Source organism: Epinephelus fuscoguttatus, linkage group LG23 (genome assembly GCF_011397635.1).
Source record: "Epinephelus fuscoguttatus linkage group LG23, E.fuscoguttatus.final_Chr_v1".
NCBI classification, from domain to species: domain Eukaryota; kingdom Metazoa; phylum Chordata; class Actinopteri; order Perciformes; family Serranidae; genus Epinephelus; species Epinephelus fuscoguttatus.
The window spans coordinates 25,696,202-25,716,224 of NC_064774.1; the positions used below are offsets into that span (position 1 = coordinate 25,696,202).

The 20,023-nt window shown below is 40.4% G+C and overlaps 1 protein-coding gene and 5 non-coding genes across 7 annotated transcripts in view; 5 read left to right on the top strand and 1 right to left on the bottom strand.

Annotated features, from left to right (window-relative positions):
* LOC125883706 (meiosis 1 associated protein) overlaps nt 1–20,023 on the bottom strand; it is a 43,669-nt gene that overhangs the window by 19,008 nt on the left and 4,638 nt on the right. Inside the window, exons 4-5 of one of the 2 annotated variants that reach the window (XM_049568184.1) lie at nt 19,759–19,953; nt 15,139–15,310 (exon numbers count right to left, since the gene is read on the bottom strand). In XM_049568184.1, the coding sequence (XP_049424141.1) occupies nt 15,139–15,310; nt 19,759–19,953 (367 nt within the window). Of the gene's footprint in view, nt 1–15,138; nt 15,311–19,758; nt 19,957–20,023 lie in introns of both variants that reach the window. The other variant, XM_049568183.1, reaches the window with a different exon arrangement.
* trnaa-cgc (transfer RNA alanine (anticodon CGC)) lies at nt 3,676–3,747 on the top strand. Its single transcript has one exon. It is a non-coding gene; the product is annotated as a tRNA-Ala (tRNA).
* On the top strand, nt 5,002–5,073 carry trnaa-cgc (transfer RNA alanine (anticodon CGC)). The gene has a single exon. It is a non-coding gene; the product is annotated as a tRNA-Ala (tRNA).
* trnaa-cgc (transfer RNA alanine (anticodon CGC)) lies at nt 13,493–13,564 on the top strand. Its single transcript has one exon. It is a non-coding gene; the product is annotated as a tRNA-Ala (tRNA).
* Nucleotides 17,906–17,977, top strand: trnaa-cgc (transfer RNA alanine (anticodon CGC)). Its single transcript has one exon. It is a non-coding gene; the product is annotated as a tRNA-Ala (tRNA).
* On the top strand, nt 19,230–19,301 carry trnaa-ugc (transfer RNA alanine (anticodon UGC)). The gene has a single exon. It is a non-coding gene; the product is annotated as a tRNA-Ala (tRNA).

Sequence of the window (20,023 nt, forward strand, 5' to 3'; positions counted from 1 at the left end):
CAGATTATCTGGTAATGTGAGAGGTTTATAGATCAAGTCTTAAATCTCCTGCATTGCTCATAGGCTTATCAGGGCCACCCCGATAATGTCAAACATGCTTATATGTAGGATTTTAAATCTGGATGATTACGTCAGTATGGAGCAGCTGACAAAGTTGCCAAGCAACTGTAAACATTCTATCCATTGAGGCTAACATTAGCTAGCATACTATTGTTGACATATTAAAAGAGGCAGTTAAAATCTCACCTCCAGTTCTCACTGAAGATTAGGCAACCCTTGTTGACTGTGTCTCCCCAACAATGATTTTCTCATCCAGATGTGTTTAGCCTACTGTTTTTGTTTTTATCACTGAAGAGCATTTATTAACATTACAGCAAGAAGTCGCACCATGTCAGTCTCAGTTTTGTTCACATCTGCTTCCCTATGAGATCATGTGAGGTGGAGCATACATGCTCCCTCTGCCACAATAATCTTAATAATAGCCTTTAATGTGTGATGCACCATTAATTTCAAATCTTGTAGCGTGTGCATGTTTGAGATTAGAGAGAGATGAGCATCTGTGATGTTTCTCCTTATGTGCGTGATGCAACCTGGTTTCAGAATCTGTTAGGATTTTATTAAAACTCCTGTAGTCTGAGCCCGGCTTTGGCCTAGTTTAGCATCAAGACTGAAAACCAGGAAACAGTTAGCCTGGCTTTGTCTGAAGGTGGAAAGATCTTGCTACCAACACATCTAAAGCTCACTAACTAACATGCTATATCTTGCTTGTTTAATACACACAAAAATTAAAGTTTAGAAACAATTTTTACCAATTTACGGGGGGCTGTGTGCTGGACTATTTCCAAACATTTTCATTAAATATTTTCCTTGCTAGCAAAAAAGTGGACAAGTTAAAGTAAAATGTATCACTATTAATCATTAAGGCTGAGCAGATTAAGGCTTTTGTCTCAGGTCAGGTTGCAAGGACACTGCCCTTCACTGTCCTTCAGATGACCACAGTCACTAAACCACAGTTGCAAGCATTCCCTCTGCCAAAGCATCCTTGACAAAGTTCCAGGATTGCTGCTCTGTAGGTCTTGACTCCCTGTGGAGTGACGGGAAACTGAGAAGAGAAGTTGCCTCTGAGGTCGATGAAGTTTCACATTATCATTGTAATGTAATACAAGAAATAAGGCTCGTCCTGAGCCCCCGGGATGAAGACTTGTCTTACCCTTTTATAAATCTTGGCTGTGGGCCAGTGGATTATAATCCTCCTCTCAGGGGACACAAATTTTCAGAGTCATTATTCTTGCGACTCAAAATGGATTTGTGGGATGTATGCTGATCCGAGTGCAACTGTGTGGGGTGTGGAAATGGCTTAAGTGTTCCACAGGAGGAAAATAAGGAGAAGGAAAACACTTCGAAACAAAAAGCGCATTGCGTATTCAAAGTGGCAGTCACAAAGATAAAGACACACAGTTCTGCAGGCAGTGTAACAGTTAATATGATTACACAATACAGAACACCCACAATCTTGGCAACATGTGCACAAATTAATTTGAATTGATCTGATATTGAGTGTAAAGACTGAAAACAGGCTCCTTTATGCTGATCTGACACAACTTTTAATCTTAAAATTAATTTCATGAGCTAAGTGAATGTTTCAAATATTATGGCTACCTAAACACCACGTTACACAACTGGTATGAAATTCTATTAAACAGAGTTTAATCTAAGCAGACTCACTTCTAAAAAAAACTCACAAGTCGTTTAGGCAGAGGAGTACAATAAATCTAGGTTAATACATCATAAATCTACTGGTATTACAAGAGAGATAAAGTGAGAACAAGATAAAAGCAGAGAGGAAATGGAATACTACACAGAAAGTCTGCAAAGTATGAGGGAGTAGACAAAGTTGGAGACAAAAACATAGCAGAGAATTTCTTTTCCTTTTCTACTCCTAAAAAGATACATAGGAAAAGAAGAAAAGGGAGGCGGAGGAGGAGAAAGTAATTAAGTAGCTGGAGAGAGAAAAGAAGGAAAGAGGAAAAAGCCCTCTCATCTCTCTGTTACGCTTTGATGGAGCACGGCAGATCCTGTGGTGCAGAGAATGATTCAAAGAAAAGTGAAAATTATATGGGAAAATTACAGTGGTGAGGACCACACACACACACACACACACACACACACACGGAGTGAAGGAAAGGTGCAAAGAGAGACACTCAGGAGTCACTCATTTCCAGACATATTACATTACATGTACTCAAGCACACAATCAGTCAAACATACCGACACATGCATGCTCAATTACATAAACACACATGCTCTCTCTCTTACACACACTCCCTCCATTCTTTCTGTCTGAGCCACAACAACTGTCATCTGTCCCTCGTAAAAGCTACTTATCTCTCGTGCGAACTGGACAGACAGACAGGAGAAGAAAAGACAAATCTGGAGGGGGAAACACAGAGCTGGTGCTGTGGGCAGTTTGAGAGGAGAGAGAGAGAAAGAGAAGAAAAGGAAGAGAGAGAGAGATTGCAAGGAGAGGGAGAGGATTAGGGGAGATATAATGGGCTATAATCCTTTTCTATTGAGAGACGGATCCAAGAATCGCTGATGGGGTGTCACTTTGAAAGAGCTATTTGTCCAAGATATGAGTCTGCTTTTAGACTGCTTCTACCTTGAGCTTGAATGTCTCTGGCAAAACACAAAATCGCACTCAAGATTAGCTCCTTTTTCACAGTGATGTAGCTTTATGAACAGTTATTTAATTTTAAATATAATTTCAAACACATACATTTATAATATTCTTATTTGTGCTTTTAAATATGGATTTAGAGTCATTCTGAAACAACTGTAATATCCTCTAATTTATTTTCCTCATAATCAGTCGCCCTCCCACACTATCGATGTAAAACTGTGAAAATACTGCAGCAGCTTCTCTAGGTGAAACATTCCTACATGTGTGATTCTGTCAAACTGTAATAATTAGGACTGCTCTGGTAATTATATTAAAATCGCAACATTCATTTGCATCGCAGACAACACAAATGTAGCATTTCCATTTTCATGACCTCTCCACAAATATGAGCAAATCCTATTTGTAATAAGAATTGTTTATTCATTTCAACGCAACTTATTATTTGATTTGCATTTTGTTCATAATCCTGTAGTCTCAACATGACCACTGGCAATGACAGCTTTTTGATTTAGCAGTAGCTTTAGAACGGAAACTCTACCCCTCCATTTTACAATTTATGTACAATACTGTAAAAATGAAGAATGGTAGTAATGACGAAAGTGATATAATGTGTCACAAGTAAATAGATCCAATAATGCTAGGAGGATAATTGACCCGTATATGAGAGGGTTTAAATTGTTTTAGTTCTATGTTTTATTTTACAACCATATAGACAGACATTATGGCTATAATATCAAACTTTTTTAGGAGAATGAATTGACTATAGTTGGATGACTTGGATGTACACAGTCACTTAATCCAAACATATGCTCATTAATTTTACATTTTGTAGTCCTGGTAACTTTTAAAAAACTGAGCAGCAGTCAGGAACTGCACATAAATAGTACTAATGGGTTGCTTTAAAAAAGTTTTAAAAATGACCAGGCTTGTTGTGAATGAGGTCCCAGTGCTTTTTTTTTTGTTTACATAGTGAGGTGTACGTAGTGGTGCTGTATGGGGATGTAGCTCAGTGGTAGAGCGCATGCTTCGCATGTATGAGGTCCTGGGATCAATCCCCAGCATCTCCAACTTTACTTACAATGCCAACCTTCTATAGCATTTGTGCCTGAGGAAAATAATAATTTGCTTTAAAGATGCACAATAAGTTTGGTTTGTTATACTCCCATGTTGACTTCAGCAATGCTGTGAACCTCCTGGAGGAGCACACTATCTGAGGAGCCAAGCTGTGTTGGTGTTGACGTGTGCATGAGGAAATAATATTTACCTCAGAGCTCAGAGCCAAAGTAGAGAAGCAATAAAGGAGGTTATTGATGTGAGACAGACGGGTGGATTGATGGAGGACAGATCAATAACGGGATAATACACAGCCTCCACAGGCAATCTCAAAAAAACCTTGTGTGGTGTTTGAATAGAATAACGGCTGTCACTGAAACCTGGATTTGGGGATTAAATTTATGTGGATGGAATGACTGTGTTGTCACTTTGAGAAGCATTTGCAAACTCGGTATTTGTGTGAAATAAAAGCTCTGACAAAGCTGAGAGGTGATACGAAACAGACTAAAACTGTTTGAATGAATATTTGTCAAAATATGATGATGAGGAAACAGATTTAGGTAGCTGTTTGAAAGGGATTTAGAGGGAGTTTTTAGAGGCATGCGTCACATGGATTTTCATAATACTGCACCTTAATATAAGGTGAGAGACAAAAGGGTTAAAAATATGCAAATACACAAGCACGCTGATTTGCATACAGACTTAAATATTATGTAGTAAAGCAAATATAGACAGTGGCACACAAAATGTGTGCACAGTCACATATAATCAACACATTTGTTTTTGAAACACCAAGTTAACATGCTTGTAAACAGCGTGAGGACAGTAACAAAGGCAGAAGGTGGCTGAGCAGTGAATGCAGGCAGGTGTCCAAAAAAAGGCACATCTGGCCCAACGCTGCAGAAGTGTGGGTGGTTGTCAGATTAACTGTTTTGAGAAAATGAAGAATACATAACCAGCTTAGATAGCCCTGCTATTTGTGTAGCTGTCTTTCCTGCAGAATTTTTGCAGAGTTAAATTGTGCAGAGTCAGGATGCACAAAGCCTTCATAATAACAATAGGATGCTGGCATAAAAAAATAGCACATATGCTTTACGTTCTTCTGAAAAATGTATTGTCAAATGTCCATGTCCTCAGCTGACCCTCAATCAGGTATTCACCCTCAATTATTAGAGACCAGGATGAATTTTTAGAAGTTTTGTCAATGTTTTCTCACACTAACAGCAAGCTGCCAATTTAAAGTTGTAACATGTGAATGGCAGAATGAAGGGGATGTAGCTCAGTGGGAGAGCACATGCTTCGCATGTATGAGGTCCTGGGTTCAATCCCCAGCATCTCCAACTTTTGTCATCATGGTTACAAAACACCTGTGACCTATACTCACAGGATTCAAGATCTGTGATAAGGGGATCTTAAGGAGAGGCCCGAACCTTGACATAACCATGGCTTCTTAATAGCAAACTCTCTTGCGCTGATGATATAGGGGCATAGGGTCCCCAAAAGAGCAATTTTTTGCAGACAGCTGTAAGACAGACGATCTTGGTACAACTCCATCATTTGTGAACTTACTGTCTCATTTGCGACCGAGCTAGGCTAAAGTGCAGACCATGAGCCTGCTCATCAGTTCTGAAGGCTCTCAGTCTGACTATTTCTGTATGCTGCAGAGCAGAGATGAGCTAGCACCACTGCCAGCAAACAGCACCAGCAGGGTACTGTGACTTGTTTGTACTTTTGTTGAAAACAGACCCTTCTCTTTATCAGCCCCCTGCCACAATGAGCCTATTTGGAGTGACCAATGTCTATCTCTCTCTCTACGTGTGTATGTGCATCATTTGATGGATTGTGACCTCTGACTTTGCAGTGCAGGTGGATGCATGTTGTCTCTCTGACTTGTTAGCATGTAAGCTAGCTAACCATATTCTGTCTGTTGGCTAAAATGAGGAAAAAGTACAAGTCGGGCAATTACAAGTACAATGCCAGACTCTGTACTCATTTACCTACTATCTTTAGTTCCCCATCAATCTGTCTTGCATCTCCATATGCTCTATAAGCTGTATGAGGACCCACTACAGGTCCTTGCCCTCTGTGCAATGAGCTATTGGCTCTGCGCTCTTATCTATCAACTGCCATACACACACACACACACACACACACACTTTTTAATCATCCCAGCTCACCCGCTGCAGCATATCACCACTAGCCCCCCCTCCGAGTAGCCACTGTCACCAAGCTTATGGCCCACACCTATTTCGTCTAGCTGAGCAAATGTCACTTTGGGTGTGATCGCTGCATTGGAGATGCAATGTGCTTGAAATTCACATACAAAATGAACCTCAAGCAAATGCCTGAAAGAGGTGAGATAGCCCCCTAACATTTACAGGGAGCTTGAGGTCAAGGGGGATGTAGCTCAGTGGAAAAGCACATGTTCTTGAGTTCAATCCCCAGCATCTCCATTTGGAATTATCTGGTTAAAAACATGCTACATTCACACAGGGGCTTATGACCTGCTGTGAACACACTGAATAGAGGACAACAGTTACAGGTAACCCTGTGGAGCTTTTGACCTCTAGTAGCCCTATAGAGCCGTTTATTCATGAAGGGGTTCCTGTTGTCTTTGTGTCCTGCATGTGCATGTGTGTGCATGTGGGTGACGCGAAACACAGTAATGCCAATGGGTTCACACTATTCCACTGATCAATGGGTGGTGGTAATGCACCAAAAACCAAAGGAATGCACCAACAAAGGTCATGAAGAAGTAGACCCCAAGATAGAAAACATGGATGTCAACAATACAGGACTGCAGAAAAACTGCAGAAAAATGCAATGCAATGATGCTGTTTTAATTTAACTCCATGATCTACACACATGGTATCAGGAAAAAAAAGATACTTTGAGGAACATCAGCTGAACTTTTCTGAATTATTGCCTGAGACAGCTACCACTATCATTAATAAAATACCAAATGATGACATTTTCTGTGGAGGAATGGTGTCACATTCCATTACAAGAGTTCAAAAGCAATGTGATGTGAAGGCGTTGGTGGTTTTTCAAGCCTACGGCAGCCCAGTTTCATATCAAGATACTTCAGATATGGAAAAATGCACTCGATAACGAAACTGCACTATGGTTTGTCAGGTATGGAGATTTTTTCAGAGCAGTGTCTCAGTGGAAATGTCTATTTCTGATGGTGGAACAACTTCCTAGGAGTGAAATCATTCATATGCAAACTCCTACTGTGATTCACTGATATTCACACCATTTAAAGACTCAGAGATCTGCTGTTTTCAACAAGGCTGCATTCATTCAAATCAGCCCGTTTCTGCTTCACAGCTGATTCAGTGCAGTTCTGAGATACTGTAAAGAAGTCATTGTCTGACAGATGTTGTGTTAACTGTACATGCAGACACCATAGAAGATTTTCTTATATGCATTCTACACCACTGGGACCCTACATACATGGTTGCCAAGTACATACAGTAAGGAATTTTACATACAAAACCAGGCTGACAGTGGATTAATCCACTATCTGTACACTACTAGTAAGGACACAGGGATGCCACTCACAGCCAGGAAAACTAAACTAACCACACATGGCTAATACAAACAAACCTATATAATTATTTTACATAGTGTATATCCCCACTGGGGATACAAGCCTGGGAAGATACAACCACACAGAAACAGACACATGTCCTTCCTTCTTACACTGCAGCTTATCTCAAATGGATTTGTTATCTTTTCATAGGGAAAATAATGATTTATGGACCAGTGATAACAGCCACTCCATAAGTCAAATGGATAAGGATTTCAGTTTTTAAAGATAATACAAATGGTGGGGCGTTGGTGGCTTAGTGGTAGAGCAGGCGCCCCATGTACAAAGCTGTTGCTGCAGCGGCCCGGGTTCAGCTCCGGCCTGTGGTCCTTTGCTGCGTGTCGCTCCCTCTCTCTCTCCCCCTTTCACACTTGTCTGTCCTATCCATTAAAGGCTAAAATATGCCCTAAAAATATATTTAAAAAAGATAATACAAATGGTTATGTGTCTCTGCAAATAAATCCATCTGAAATGACACAGCTATGTCCATTCAGTGCATCCTGTTGTATTTAGCTGGCTCACTAAATGCTGCCTCTGTCTTGTCTGCCATTCTGCTTTTCTCACCTTCAAATGTGATGGTTTTGCAAAGATGCAAGTGCAACACCTTTTCGAAGGCACTGCAGTGAGATTTCTCCCACCTTGCTATTACCTTTTATGTAAAGCATAATTAAGAAACAATGACATTTACTTCATTTCGCATAGGGGATGTAGCTCAGTGGTAGAGCGCATGCTTCGCATGGGATCAATCCCCAGCATCTCCATTTAGGGAAAAGCACAGTAAGATCAGCACAAGAGGCTTTGACCAAGCTGAAGGATGCTGATATGACAGCGCAGACAAATGCAAGAATAATCACTGTAACTTTGCATGATGGTACTCCGGACCTAAAGACTAAACAACCACTGGCAACTAACACCTGTTTCTCCTCTAAAAGCTTTCTAATCTGAATATCGTATTATTGGAGCAAATCTATGAATTGAATGGTTGCCAGATATTGAAAGCAGGCAAACAAAATTTTCCATCCCATTGCATCCAAAAAATAAACCCAAAATAAACAGGGTGAGGTGGAGTCAAGTGGATCGGTGATATAAGACTTTGGGGAACCTCTCAAACTCTGAATTTTATCCAGCTTACTCTCTATCTCGTCTCTTGTTGTTTGGGTTTAAGTAGGCTCTGAGAGATAGAGAGAGAAAGAGAGAGGGATGCAGCCCAGGGAAAAAGGCCCAGGTGTTCATGGGAGACAGTCAGACAGTAATAATCTATCACTGTAGCTGCTCCAGACGCTGTTTGCGTGCATGCATGTGTCTGTGTATGTGCATGGCTGTCTGCCACAGTGGGTGTCCCCTAGTGCTGACGATGACTTTGCAGAAAATGACAGGTCTTACTCCCAAATCACATGCTTCCTTATTTTTTTTAGACCTCATGATTCTGTTTTGAGGGTAAATATAAGCTTTGTGTGGTTTATGTTTGCGTGAAAGTGTCTGTATGGTGTGCTTGTGTGATGCTAAATCGAGACCGATGTCTGGAGGCTGCATTGCAATGCAATGCATGTTTAGAGAATGACACCAAGCAGGAACTTCCTCTGGCGTGCAGAAAAAATTATCATGAGGCAGCTCTCATGTTAATCTCTGATTCTCACTGTGAACACACACTCCTGTCTGCGATGTAGCTCTACACACTTCATTGATGAACCACATAATAATATGGAATAATTACCAAATAAAAGTTACAGTGTCACCTCTACCCCTGTATCTTTTTGGCCACTTTGGAACTTTTCAGATTTGACCTCTTAAGAAGTTGTTAAGGTGGTAACTTCCTGGAAGTTTGGGGACGGCAGAGATGGGGAAATATTTCACTGACTGTTAAGAATGTAAAAATGCAGTCTCACAACTAAAAAGATGGATTAATGCCAGCACTACAGTCAGCCTTTACTGAATTTGCCCCTGTCCTCTTGGCCTCAATTAGGCAATGGGTCAGATGTCATCTGCCCACCCACTGACACTCTTATCAACACCTGTCTGTCACTAGCCCTGCCTAATCTTATTTTCTACTTATGACTCTCTCTTTATTTTTCTATTCCACCATTAATCAGCATTTCTTTTTGTTTCTGTCTGTATCTTTCTTGCTCTCCCTCTACTCAAACCCAGTGCTTTTCTCTGTTAAAAGACAGGCATTATTCCCTCCATCACCCTCTCTTCTCTGCCTCTCCTCCTTCACCTCTACTTCTGTCTCTTGTCATTGAGTTCTGAACCATTCTACAAAGTGACGGCTGTAAAGCCAACAGCTGTGAAGTGTCTACATTTAATTAATTGCAGCAATGAAACATGCTGAGGGGTCAACAGACACTAAACACAGTGTGCCAGCGCTGAAAAACAAGTTACGCCCCCTCTGGGACAATGAATAACAACCTTGTTTTGACCGATCATCCTTGCATCCCCTTCTGGCCAGTCAGAGTTGTTTTTTATTCATTTTTTAATAATGATTCATTGGGGGCTTTTTTGCCTTCATTAGAGAGGACAGATAGACAGACATGAAATGAGAGAGAGACAGGGCACAGCATGCTGCAAAGAGCCACAAGTTGGACTCAAACAACAGCCACTACTAAGGACTTGGACTACATAGGGCTCACGCTCTACAAGGTGAGCTTCCTGCACCCCTGCCAGCATTACATTTAAAATTCAAGATCTCCTCTACTTTTTCCCAAACTCTGACCCCAATTTCATCACGGGGAATAGTAAAAGAAATACTCTTCTGTACTGCTAAGTTTGGAGGAGCCACATCCCTCAGGAATGACCAATGGGAAAAAAGCAAGCACTTATAGACTGCATGTTTTGTCTGCAATAGTTATTATCTGTCTGGCTTTTATGACACAGTATCCTATGTGTCTACCATGTGGAAGAATGCAGTAACAACTAGTAGTTCTTGCAGAAACTGAGGATATACAAGCAGGGAGAGAGGGGGGATGACATGCAACAGCCCTGCTACACTTGACTGCATGGTACGGCACGGCCCTACTCAGCTCAGCTCAGCTCAGCTCAGCTCAGCTCAGCTCAGCTCTACTGGCTCGTTTTCTGTTTTCCATCAGCTAGTTGTAGATAGTACCTGGTACTTTTTTGGTAATATCTTGGTTGAGGTTCTATGTTAACTGAACCAATACAAGAGGGTGGAGTTAAAAACTGCAGACCACTAATTGGTCAGAGAATGTGTCACTAGTTCAACATGGGATATCCGGCAGAAACCCATCACTTTTGAATTGCCAAGCTCTCTTTAGTAGCGACCACATTTTATTTTATCCTCGCCTACACTGAGTGGGTACTAATGGCAGTGGAAAACGAAATACAGACAAGGACCTGGTACCAAAAATTAGTTTTGAGTCAATTTGGAGTGTTGCACAACTTACAGATTTAATTTGTTTTATTTCAACACAACTTTATTACAATTATTTTTTCCCATATGAATCTAAACAATGTAATAGTTTTTGTTACTGTCTCTCCCTAAGGAACCGATGCATCCGGTGTGGGACAACTTGTTGAATCTGTTTCAGTCAACAACGTAGCTGTTTGACTGCGAGGAGGAAAACCAAAACCACTGGTGCCATAATCATCCCTGTCTCTGTCTCACTCTGCTCCTCTGGCTCTGTGACCCATTTCTCTATCTTCTCCCTGGTGCACAACTGTACAATTACAGAACAGGCCGGGGATTCAAGGATACACTGGTTGAGTTTCAACAAAAACAGGATGCTTATCAAGGCGTCAGCCCTCAGAGTCACACACACGTTTGTGCTTTTATACTTGTGAGGACCCTCATTGACATAAAGCATTTCCTTGACCCTAACCTTAACCATCACAACTGCATGCCAGTCACTATCAATTATGCACACACACACACACACACACACACACACAAGAAGTTTGAGGAAAACAGCTGTCAGCTTTTTGAAAAATGAGGCATTTGCATAACTGTCGTCTTACTGATGTTTCTATCAATCACTGTACTGTGTGTGTATTCAGTTCTGTGTGTTTTCACTTGTCTTTCTCTCTCTCACACACACATGCAAATATACAGTTATGTAATAACCCTTCTTTATTCTTGACAAGAACTGTGACCACTTATCCTACCATGAGATAAGCGAGTAATGATGAGAGACAGAGAGCAAGAGTATAAAACAATTAGTTATGGCTTTCGCTCACTTTAGTACAAAAAGAAAATGGATACTCCACCCACTTCCTATAATATAGTGCTCTCCAAGGACTGACTGACACACACTCAGAAACACACATGCACACACGGCCAAAATAAATAGTCTGGTGTTAAGTGAGATGTATTTGCTTCAATCTCACTCACTCTCTCTCTCTCTCTCTCTCTCTCTCTCTCTCTAACAGAGCATTCCCACCAAGCATCTTACACACAAGGAGACTATTAAAATTCCACAACGCACCCAGATTCCAGAGTATTCCCAGAGTAAACATTGCTTCCTACATTTTTTTGCATATTAGATTTGGCATATTAGTTGCACATCTATTTTCAAAACCAAAATTACGGTGTGCTCCAGAATAAACTGGACAATTGGTCATTCAGCGTTCATTCGTTCAGCATGCTTGTTAGATCCCAGGGCTTATTGGTAAAGTTAAACCACAAGGTCCCTCAGGATCATGTTAACGATAATAAATGATAATAAATGACAAAGGAAATGGAAAACTGTCATTTCTAAGCAGTTCTTTCCTTGTGGGTTACACTCTAACTGAAGGTATCTAAACTACTTTTTACTTAGAAAACGCCCTGTCAAAGTTTCACTACAGGGAGTTGTTTGGTAGCAGTGCCTGAACTACTTTTCAAATCAATTTCATGACCTTTGTGAGTGTCCAGTAAGTCTGAGTAGAATTCACACAGGCTAGACAGTTAAACTTCTTATCTTTGATTGCTTGCTTCAGTTTTCAGCCAGATAAACTCTGGAGGTCACTGGAGCTCTTGGATGCAACCCTGACCCCATTCCCTTCTCTGTTCTCACAGAACTTCATCCAAAATGTCTGTGGTTTTACTGTGAGTAATAACACCAACTGAACCGAACTGAATACATTCAGGACTCTGGTTTTCATTCAAAATGTGTGGTCCCATATTTAAGGAGGTATCTTAGGGCCTGGTTGTTTTGTCAACTTTTTCAAACAAGCAACTGTCACAAGTTATACTGTAAATATTGTTGAGCCAATTGGTGTCACAGCAACGAAAGAAAAAGAAGAAATTTACTGTATAATGCATTGTTTGTAAAAACCTTTTGTATTTATGAGAAAACTGATGGTGACAGAAAACATAGGAGGAGGCAAACTGACAATTCTGTCACGTAGTAGAAGATCTGTGCTCTAAGCCACCTACATCCGTGTACAAGCAATAACACTGGGTGTGAAGATGTTATGGTAACAGCAATAATGTTTTCTCCAATGTGGAAAGAACCATTTCTAATAAAACAGCCTTATGTGGAACATCAGTGGTCTAGTAGCACCACTGCTGTTGACATAATGAAGAGGGTGTGGGCTGCAGTATCAAAGAGCTGGAGACTATTATGTTTCAAACACTCAGTGCTGTAAACACTTGAAGACACTGTGGAGGAGCGCGGTAGTCCCAGTGGCATCACAGCAGCTAAAAGGGTGTAGGCCTCATGGTCATCAAATGTGGTTACTACGTAACAATGTCTCAGAGGCTCCATTCCAAACATTACTCTGATCAATGGCATTGTTTTTTTTAGTAGACACTATAGAGAGACAGGAATAATTATCACTCATATTAATCGATATATATATACAATAAATACAAAGGAATCTGTAAGGGAGGAGCTGCTGCAGGCACACTAGTGATTCCTGATGGTCTTTCAGATACTTTTTTACAGTCAGACTAAATGTAAACACGTTTACTTAGGTCAGCTGTGCACAATGTTCAATATCTTTAAATATGATCACAGTAAGTATTCACTGTTATTTCATAGAGCAGTATTCTGGTCTTATTATGCTATTCTCACTGTTTAAAACTGGTACCTTTTAGCCTTCACAGGTGCAACAATATTAGGTGTGTAAAGTCATCTAGTAGGCTGGATTGGACCCTTTGGCGGGCCAGTTCTGACCCCAGGCCCTATGTTTGACACCCCTCTTTTAGCAGGATAGAATATGTGAAAGAACAAGGGGATGTAGCTCAGTGGTAGAGCGCATGCTTCGCATGTATGAGGTCCTGGGTTCAATCCCCAGCATCTCCATCTCTTATGGTAAAAGTCTTCTTTATCCTAACCATCATCACTAGTTGCCTATTCCCAAACTGAATCACTGACCCCAATGAACTGGTGTTGTGTCTGGTGTGTGTCCCTGAAGGTAACTTAAGTTGTATCCAACATGCTCATCTCTATTTCTACAATCGGATCGGGACTTGCAGACTGGCAGATACTCACTATTAAATCACTTGGATCAGGGGCGATATAAGTTGACTGGGACATCCCTACTTGTGATCCTTTAAAATGAAGTCTACTTGTAACCTATCATTACTGAGCACGGCCTCACTATGGACTTGAGTTGTGAGCAGATTAACAACTGTTATGTTTCCTTATATAAATAACAAAATGAGAAAAATCTGAAGATATAAACATAATTTTGTGTGACAGTTTCTTTTATAATTCCTGTAATTATCTGGTAAAGCAACATAAAACTGGATACCATCTACTTTTAACAACTCTTGAAGTCCTCCACAACCTTGCGGACATTCTTTATCCATGTTTTATCATTTAATTCAGTTTGGTTGACGATAAAAAACAAGATTTACATCTTGGCTTGCTTATCAAGGATAACACTACAGAGCAGGGGAATTAGTTATATTATGGTCCTTGATAGCTTCACAACTAACTTCTAATGATGTGTGTAATTCATAAGAAGCACCACATTTAATAGCAGATCTATTTTACCATGACCTAGTAGATCTGTTTTTCAAAGGCTACTCCAAACTAGGATTGGCTCCAAGGGGAATAATGGTTGGTTTATTGGGGGGAACTGGGCCAAATCTATGACTTTCCACTTTGGATCTGATGTAAAAATAACTAAGAGGGGTGTGTGTGTGATAACAACAAACAAGGCAGAATAACATAACTGACATAATTGTGTCAGGTGAGTAAAAACTCACAACATCATTAGTATCTTGTTTCCAGCATCTCAAACACTTCTGTGAAAACAAAGTTGCAGTGAGTTCAGTGGCTTTCTCCACTGATACAGATAACTGTTTATCATCATGGAATGAATATTTCAGACGGTGCATAAATATTTTTACAAGAAAGACTTCACTGCATGTGTTTACCACACCCCTCTCTCTTACTCTTGCTCTCATTTTTCCTCCTCTCCCTCCACCCTGTGTTTTTTTCTCTCACTTGCTATTTTTCCTCCCCTTCATTCCTATCCAGTCCTCACTGCACTCTCTACTTATTCAGACCACACCACTTGAACCTTCATATAATTACAAAGAACGACATATCATTATAAAATTAGTCTTTTCTGAGACGATTGGGAGATGTTTGGATTGTCGCCAAGTTCTATAATTGTGACATGCGTCTCAAGTGTAGACTGGAGATATGGGACAAACAGTGTAGTGTTATAAATGGGTCAATGCTACACAACTCACAACTGAAGATGATTAAGAAAGCACAGGGGAAAAGTATGTGGAAAGTGAGGGGGAGTAAAGGAAATAGATAGCAGACTTTTCTTAAAAATGTTTGACTGATTGCGTGAATGCGTCTTGGGATCCAGTGTGTAAGTGTATAATCGTGTGTCTGCGTGTACTGTATTTTCCTACCTTCAGCCTCAGTCTGCGTGGCTTCAGGTGAGGGGTTGTCCTGACCCCAGTCTGCCGCATTGTAGATCTGCACCACCAGGAGCCGCTTTAGTGAAACCAGGTCAGCATCTTTGAGCCCCATCTCCAACTGGCGAACAATGCCTTGCCCTGGCTGGCTGGTCATAACAGTGATCTGTGAATATAGCAAGAGGAAATGGAAAAACGCCCCAGAGAACTTGGAATAAAATGGACTTAAAGGATATCAAGCCAAAAAACACAGCTGGGACGGTACCAATAAAACTACCAATATCCTTAAAGTGATAACGATACCAATGGAGTACTTGATTCAATACCTTTTTTTTTGTTTACTTAATTTGATACCGATCATGCTAATAGAGTGGCATATAGTATATCCATACTTTCACCACACCACAGACTGTATGGGTTGTAGCTGTTGCAGTAGTGGGCCGGTACCGATACCCAGCTCTATCAAACAAGAAAAACCTACAGTTACAACCCCAAACAGAAACAGTACATTACAGTTTACATTTCATCGTGTCATGCCATCTCTATGACAGCAGGCTTTTCACCCCAGTGTGGCCTTTCAAAACAGCTACAACACTTTTGCCTTCATATGTGCTTATGCAAATTTCTTTTAGAGCATTGCGGAAATGTATTTGTAAGAAGAAAAATCTCAATCGATTTTAATTTTGCTATTATTAAGCCACATAGCTGTTCCTGCCAACAACTCACTGCTGAATTGTTACAGCTAGCGTTATGAAAGATCAAGTGTTTGAAGTTTTCATATCTTCAAAAAGACAGACCACAACATCACCACAGCAAAGCGTTCTTTGAGTCTGACTGTTGTGTTTCTGTTGTACTTCAGGGACACGACATAAAGTAAATTATTGTTACTAAATTAAACAAATGATGTAAGAACCACTGTCCTATGTGGGCCCAGTAAAGCAAACTCCCACCCTAACTGCAAAGTGGGATACCACATGTTTTATGACACAACTCTACACAACTCTCTGTACTGTGAAACTATGTTTTCATGAGAAAACTGCCGTCTTGTGATCTGTGATTTTAATGTTTTCTGGAACTGAGCTATCATTATCTCACGTCATGGCATCATAAATGAATAGAACTGCTGGTAACGCACTGTAAAATGTTTTTACTAATCCGTTATTTTTTGATAATGATTTCTGCAGGATATTTGCGCAAATGGCAGCATCTTAAAATAAGTCCTGATGATGGAAAGATATGAGAATTAGTTTTTGTGGCATTTACACGCCTAATGGGAGGAAGACAGATAAACTAATGTTAGGCTGAGCACCCTACTGAATCACACAGTAAATGATGATTATAATGGGATTATTGATGAGTTCTGCTCTCTGCTTCCTGCTGTTTGGACGAAAGTAGAATGTGTTACTGAAGCATCATAGAGATAGACACACACACACACACACACACACACACACACACACACACACACACACAAATGCTAGAAAAGTATACACAATGACATATACATATATAAAGTGAATAAGCAAGACACACACACACACACACACACACACACACACACACACACACACAGCCAGCGATACACAGGGCCATGTCTCTGCTAAGTGTCTCTCCATCTCCTAATGGTGCTATTCATATCTGCTGCTGTCGGAAACAGTGGGTCTTAGTGTAATCATCTGTCCAGAGCTTCCTAATAAAGCTGTGCGGATTTGTGCAGAGCCTCGTATCCGCAGGATATGTTGTTCAAATCTAACAAGAAAGGCAGTGACTGGCTATTTTCTCCGCTGGGTCCCCATATGCCCAACATTTAAATTTCAAAAATGAGGTGTATTCAGTAATGTCAGCTAATATTCCTATTCCCCTAAACTCTCATTTGCTGAAATACAAAAATGTTGTATTTGTGTCTCAAGATTTGAGCCTGGAGCATGTGTGGAATATTAGCCCAAATCTGTCTCTGAATTACATAACATAAAGAGGAATTAAAAGTTCTATTAAATGTGCCGCATCCAAGTAATAGCTGTGACCTTTATTGACCTTTTTTTTTAAAAAAACGATTCCATCCACTTAAACCATGATGAAGCAATATACATCAGTGAGTGGAAACAAATTACACAACGGAAACCATTTTAACATAGACTGCACAAAAGTGGGTGCAACTCAAAAAGTAAAGTGGTTCAAATGCTCACAGGATTTGCCACTTGAATGTGATAGCTGATCAGAGCAGATATTCTAGCAGGAAGGCACTGAAAACTAGTGAAGCTTTATGATGTATTTTTACAACTCTTCCTAGACAGATGGCTCAGCAGCAGATGAATAGAGCTCATTTGCTACATTTGAAATGTACATGAGCTGGTTTAAAGTGGACTGTCTGATATAAGATGCGAAGCGTCCACAGCCGCTAAAGTGGACTGTTAACAGAGTTTTTTTTTTCAGCTTTTAAAAATGCAAATTAGATTTCTAATTCAATATGTTTTTGCAGCTGCTAAATACACTGAACTGGACCTGAAGAGACCTCATTTAACAGATATAAGTGGAGCATTTCCCCTACATTAGCATGAAGTACAAAGCTGCAATATCAAAGGGGTCTATTCAGTCTGAGCTAGTCTGCAGCTGAAGAGACGCTCCTCCATAATGGATCTGAGGAGAGAAACAGGAAAATATTTAGTGAAATTACTTCCTATACAAGAAAGCTGTGCAAAACTAAAAAGATATGTTTTGTCCTAGAGGCTGCAATCTCCTTGGAGCTTTTTGATAAAGCAGAGGGGATGTAGCTCAGTGGTAGAGCGCATGCTTCGCATGTATGAGGTCCTGGGTTCAATCCCCAGCATCTCCATTTATCTAGTCTTAAGAGCCTCCCCTCACTCATAAAAAGGAAATGATCAATATTAAAGGGTGTTTTAAGTGGGAAACTTTGTCACACAAACTGAAGACTGCTACTATGTGCACTTACATAACACCAAAGTTAGTAACACACCCTATTTCTCACATGAAATTTGAGCTTTTCAAGAGAGCTGTCTACAGTGGATCAGCTAAAACGGCTGGCCCTGCACTTTAGCGAGAATGGGGAGATGATGATGTAAGGCCACTAAGTCATGGTCCAAAGCTATGTGTTACTAAAAACTAAAAAAAAAAGCTTCTTGGCACCTGTAATCCTCTCTGTGTTTGCTCATATTTATTGTTGACAAAGCCTACAATGCAGAACAGCCATTATCATGAACCTGTCTTTATGTTACACACAGCCACCCAGGAGTAACTTTTGCCATGCTATATCATTTATTGTTATGTAATTGTTTTATTGCCAATTGTCTGAGAAGAGAGCAGAAAAATATGTAAACAAAAACATCTAAATTGTGCGCTTACACAGCTGAGACTCGGGAGAGTAACCACACTGTATTTGTCCCGGTCTTTACCAGTTTTGGCTGTCACTAAAAGTTTTGTTGTTGGATAACTGAAATACAATGAGAAAGAAGAGATTTAGCTGTTTTCCTGTTGTTCAGGGTGTTTAAGTGTGTAGCACTGAAACAGCTTTCTTGGAAATATTTACAAACCACAGGATAGGATGTGGCTCAGTGGTAGAGCACATGCCTTGTGCGTATGATGTCCTAGGTTAAATCCCCTTTATGTCCATCTCTTGAGGCACCATACAACAAAGTGTTCAGAAGTTGATTACAGGGAGTGATTGTTATTAAACACTGCAGCACTAATTACATGTTTCTAAGCCAGATAAACATAAATGCAGTTGCATGACAGTAAACATGGTCAACAGGTTTGTTATAGAGATTAAGCTTTGTGGAAGAGTACAGTAGCTTAGTGGTAGAGCACATATACTTTGCACATATGGGGACCTCAGTTCTGTCCCCAGCATCTCCACTTTTTGTGGCACCATGCTACACCGGGTTCAGAAAGTCCTAATTATTAAAGCACTGCAGCACTGAAACATCTGAAGCTAGCACCCTAACATAATTGAACACTACATTCTGAATAATTTTATGAGTGTAGTGTTCAATTATGTTATAACTTGACTTGTCGTGAATGTGGTTCCAACATTTGTTTTACAGAGCGAGATATGTTGCTCAGTAATATATGGGGATGTAGCTCAGTGGTAGAGCACATGCTTTGCATGTATGAGGTCCTGGGTTCAAGCCCCAGCATCTCCACTTAAGATTACCTTTATTGGCGAAGGATGTGCACACATACAAGGAATTTGATAATGGTGAAACAGAGGTGATGCTTAATGTAATAGGTTCGTTACAGCAAGTGGGTGGAAAAAGGGAAATACATTGAGTAACTATGCTGTTCTCTCAGGACTGAATTAAAGAACAGTTTGAAAGCCCCCTCAAATACAGCAACAAGTTAGATTCTGTTTGTTGCCCTGGATTATTATGCTGGCCTATGATAGGCTATCTTTTGCAGCTACTTGTCAGTCAACCTCAGATGCATGTCTTTTAAAAATCCCATCAGAATGATGCCTCAGTGCAGCTAACTGACCATATATATCATGTGTCATCATGGTGCAAGTTTTTTTGGGTTTTGTCTTTTACAGTGTTTGATTTTATGAATAAATTGTTTTCTTGTTATGCTGCTTGTGCATGCAGAGGGTTGTTCCTTGCTCACCTCCACAGATATGCTGTTGCTAGCCTGGCTGCCAGCACTGGTATGTCTGATGTACTGTTTAAACTGCTGCAGACTGTCCAGCACTGCCTGCCACAGCAGCTCTCCTCCTCTGGCTGCTCCTCTGATACAGCCTTCACCTGGAATTGTCCTCAGCTCCTCAACACAGGAACGCAGCCTGGCCAGGTTACCACGAACCTGCTAAAATCAGAGGACAGAAAAAAGAGGAGCATAAGTGACAGTAACAACAGCTCTTAGAGACACTTCA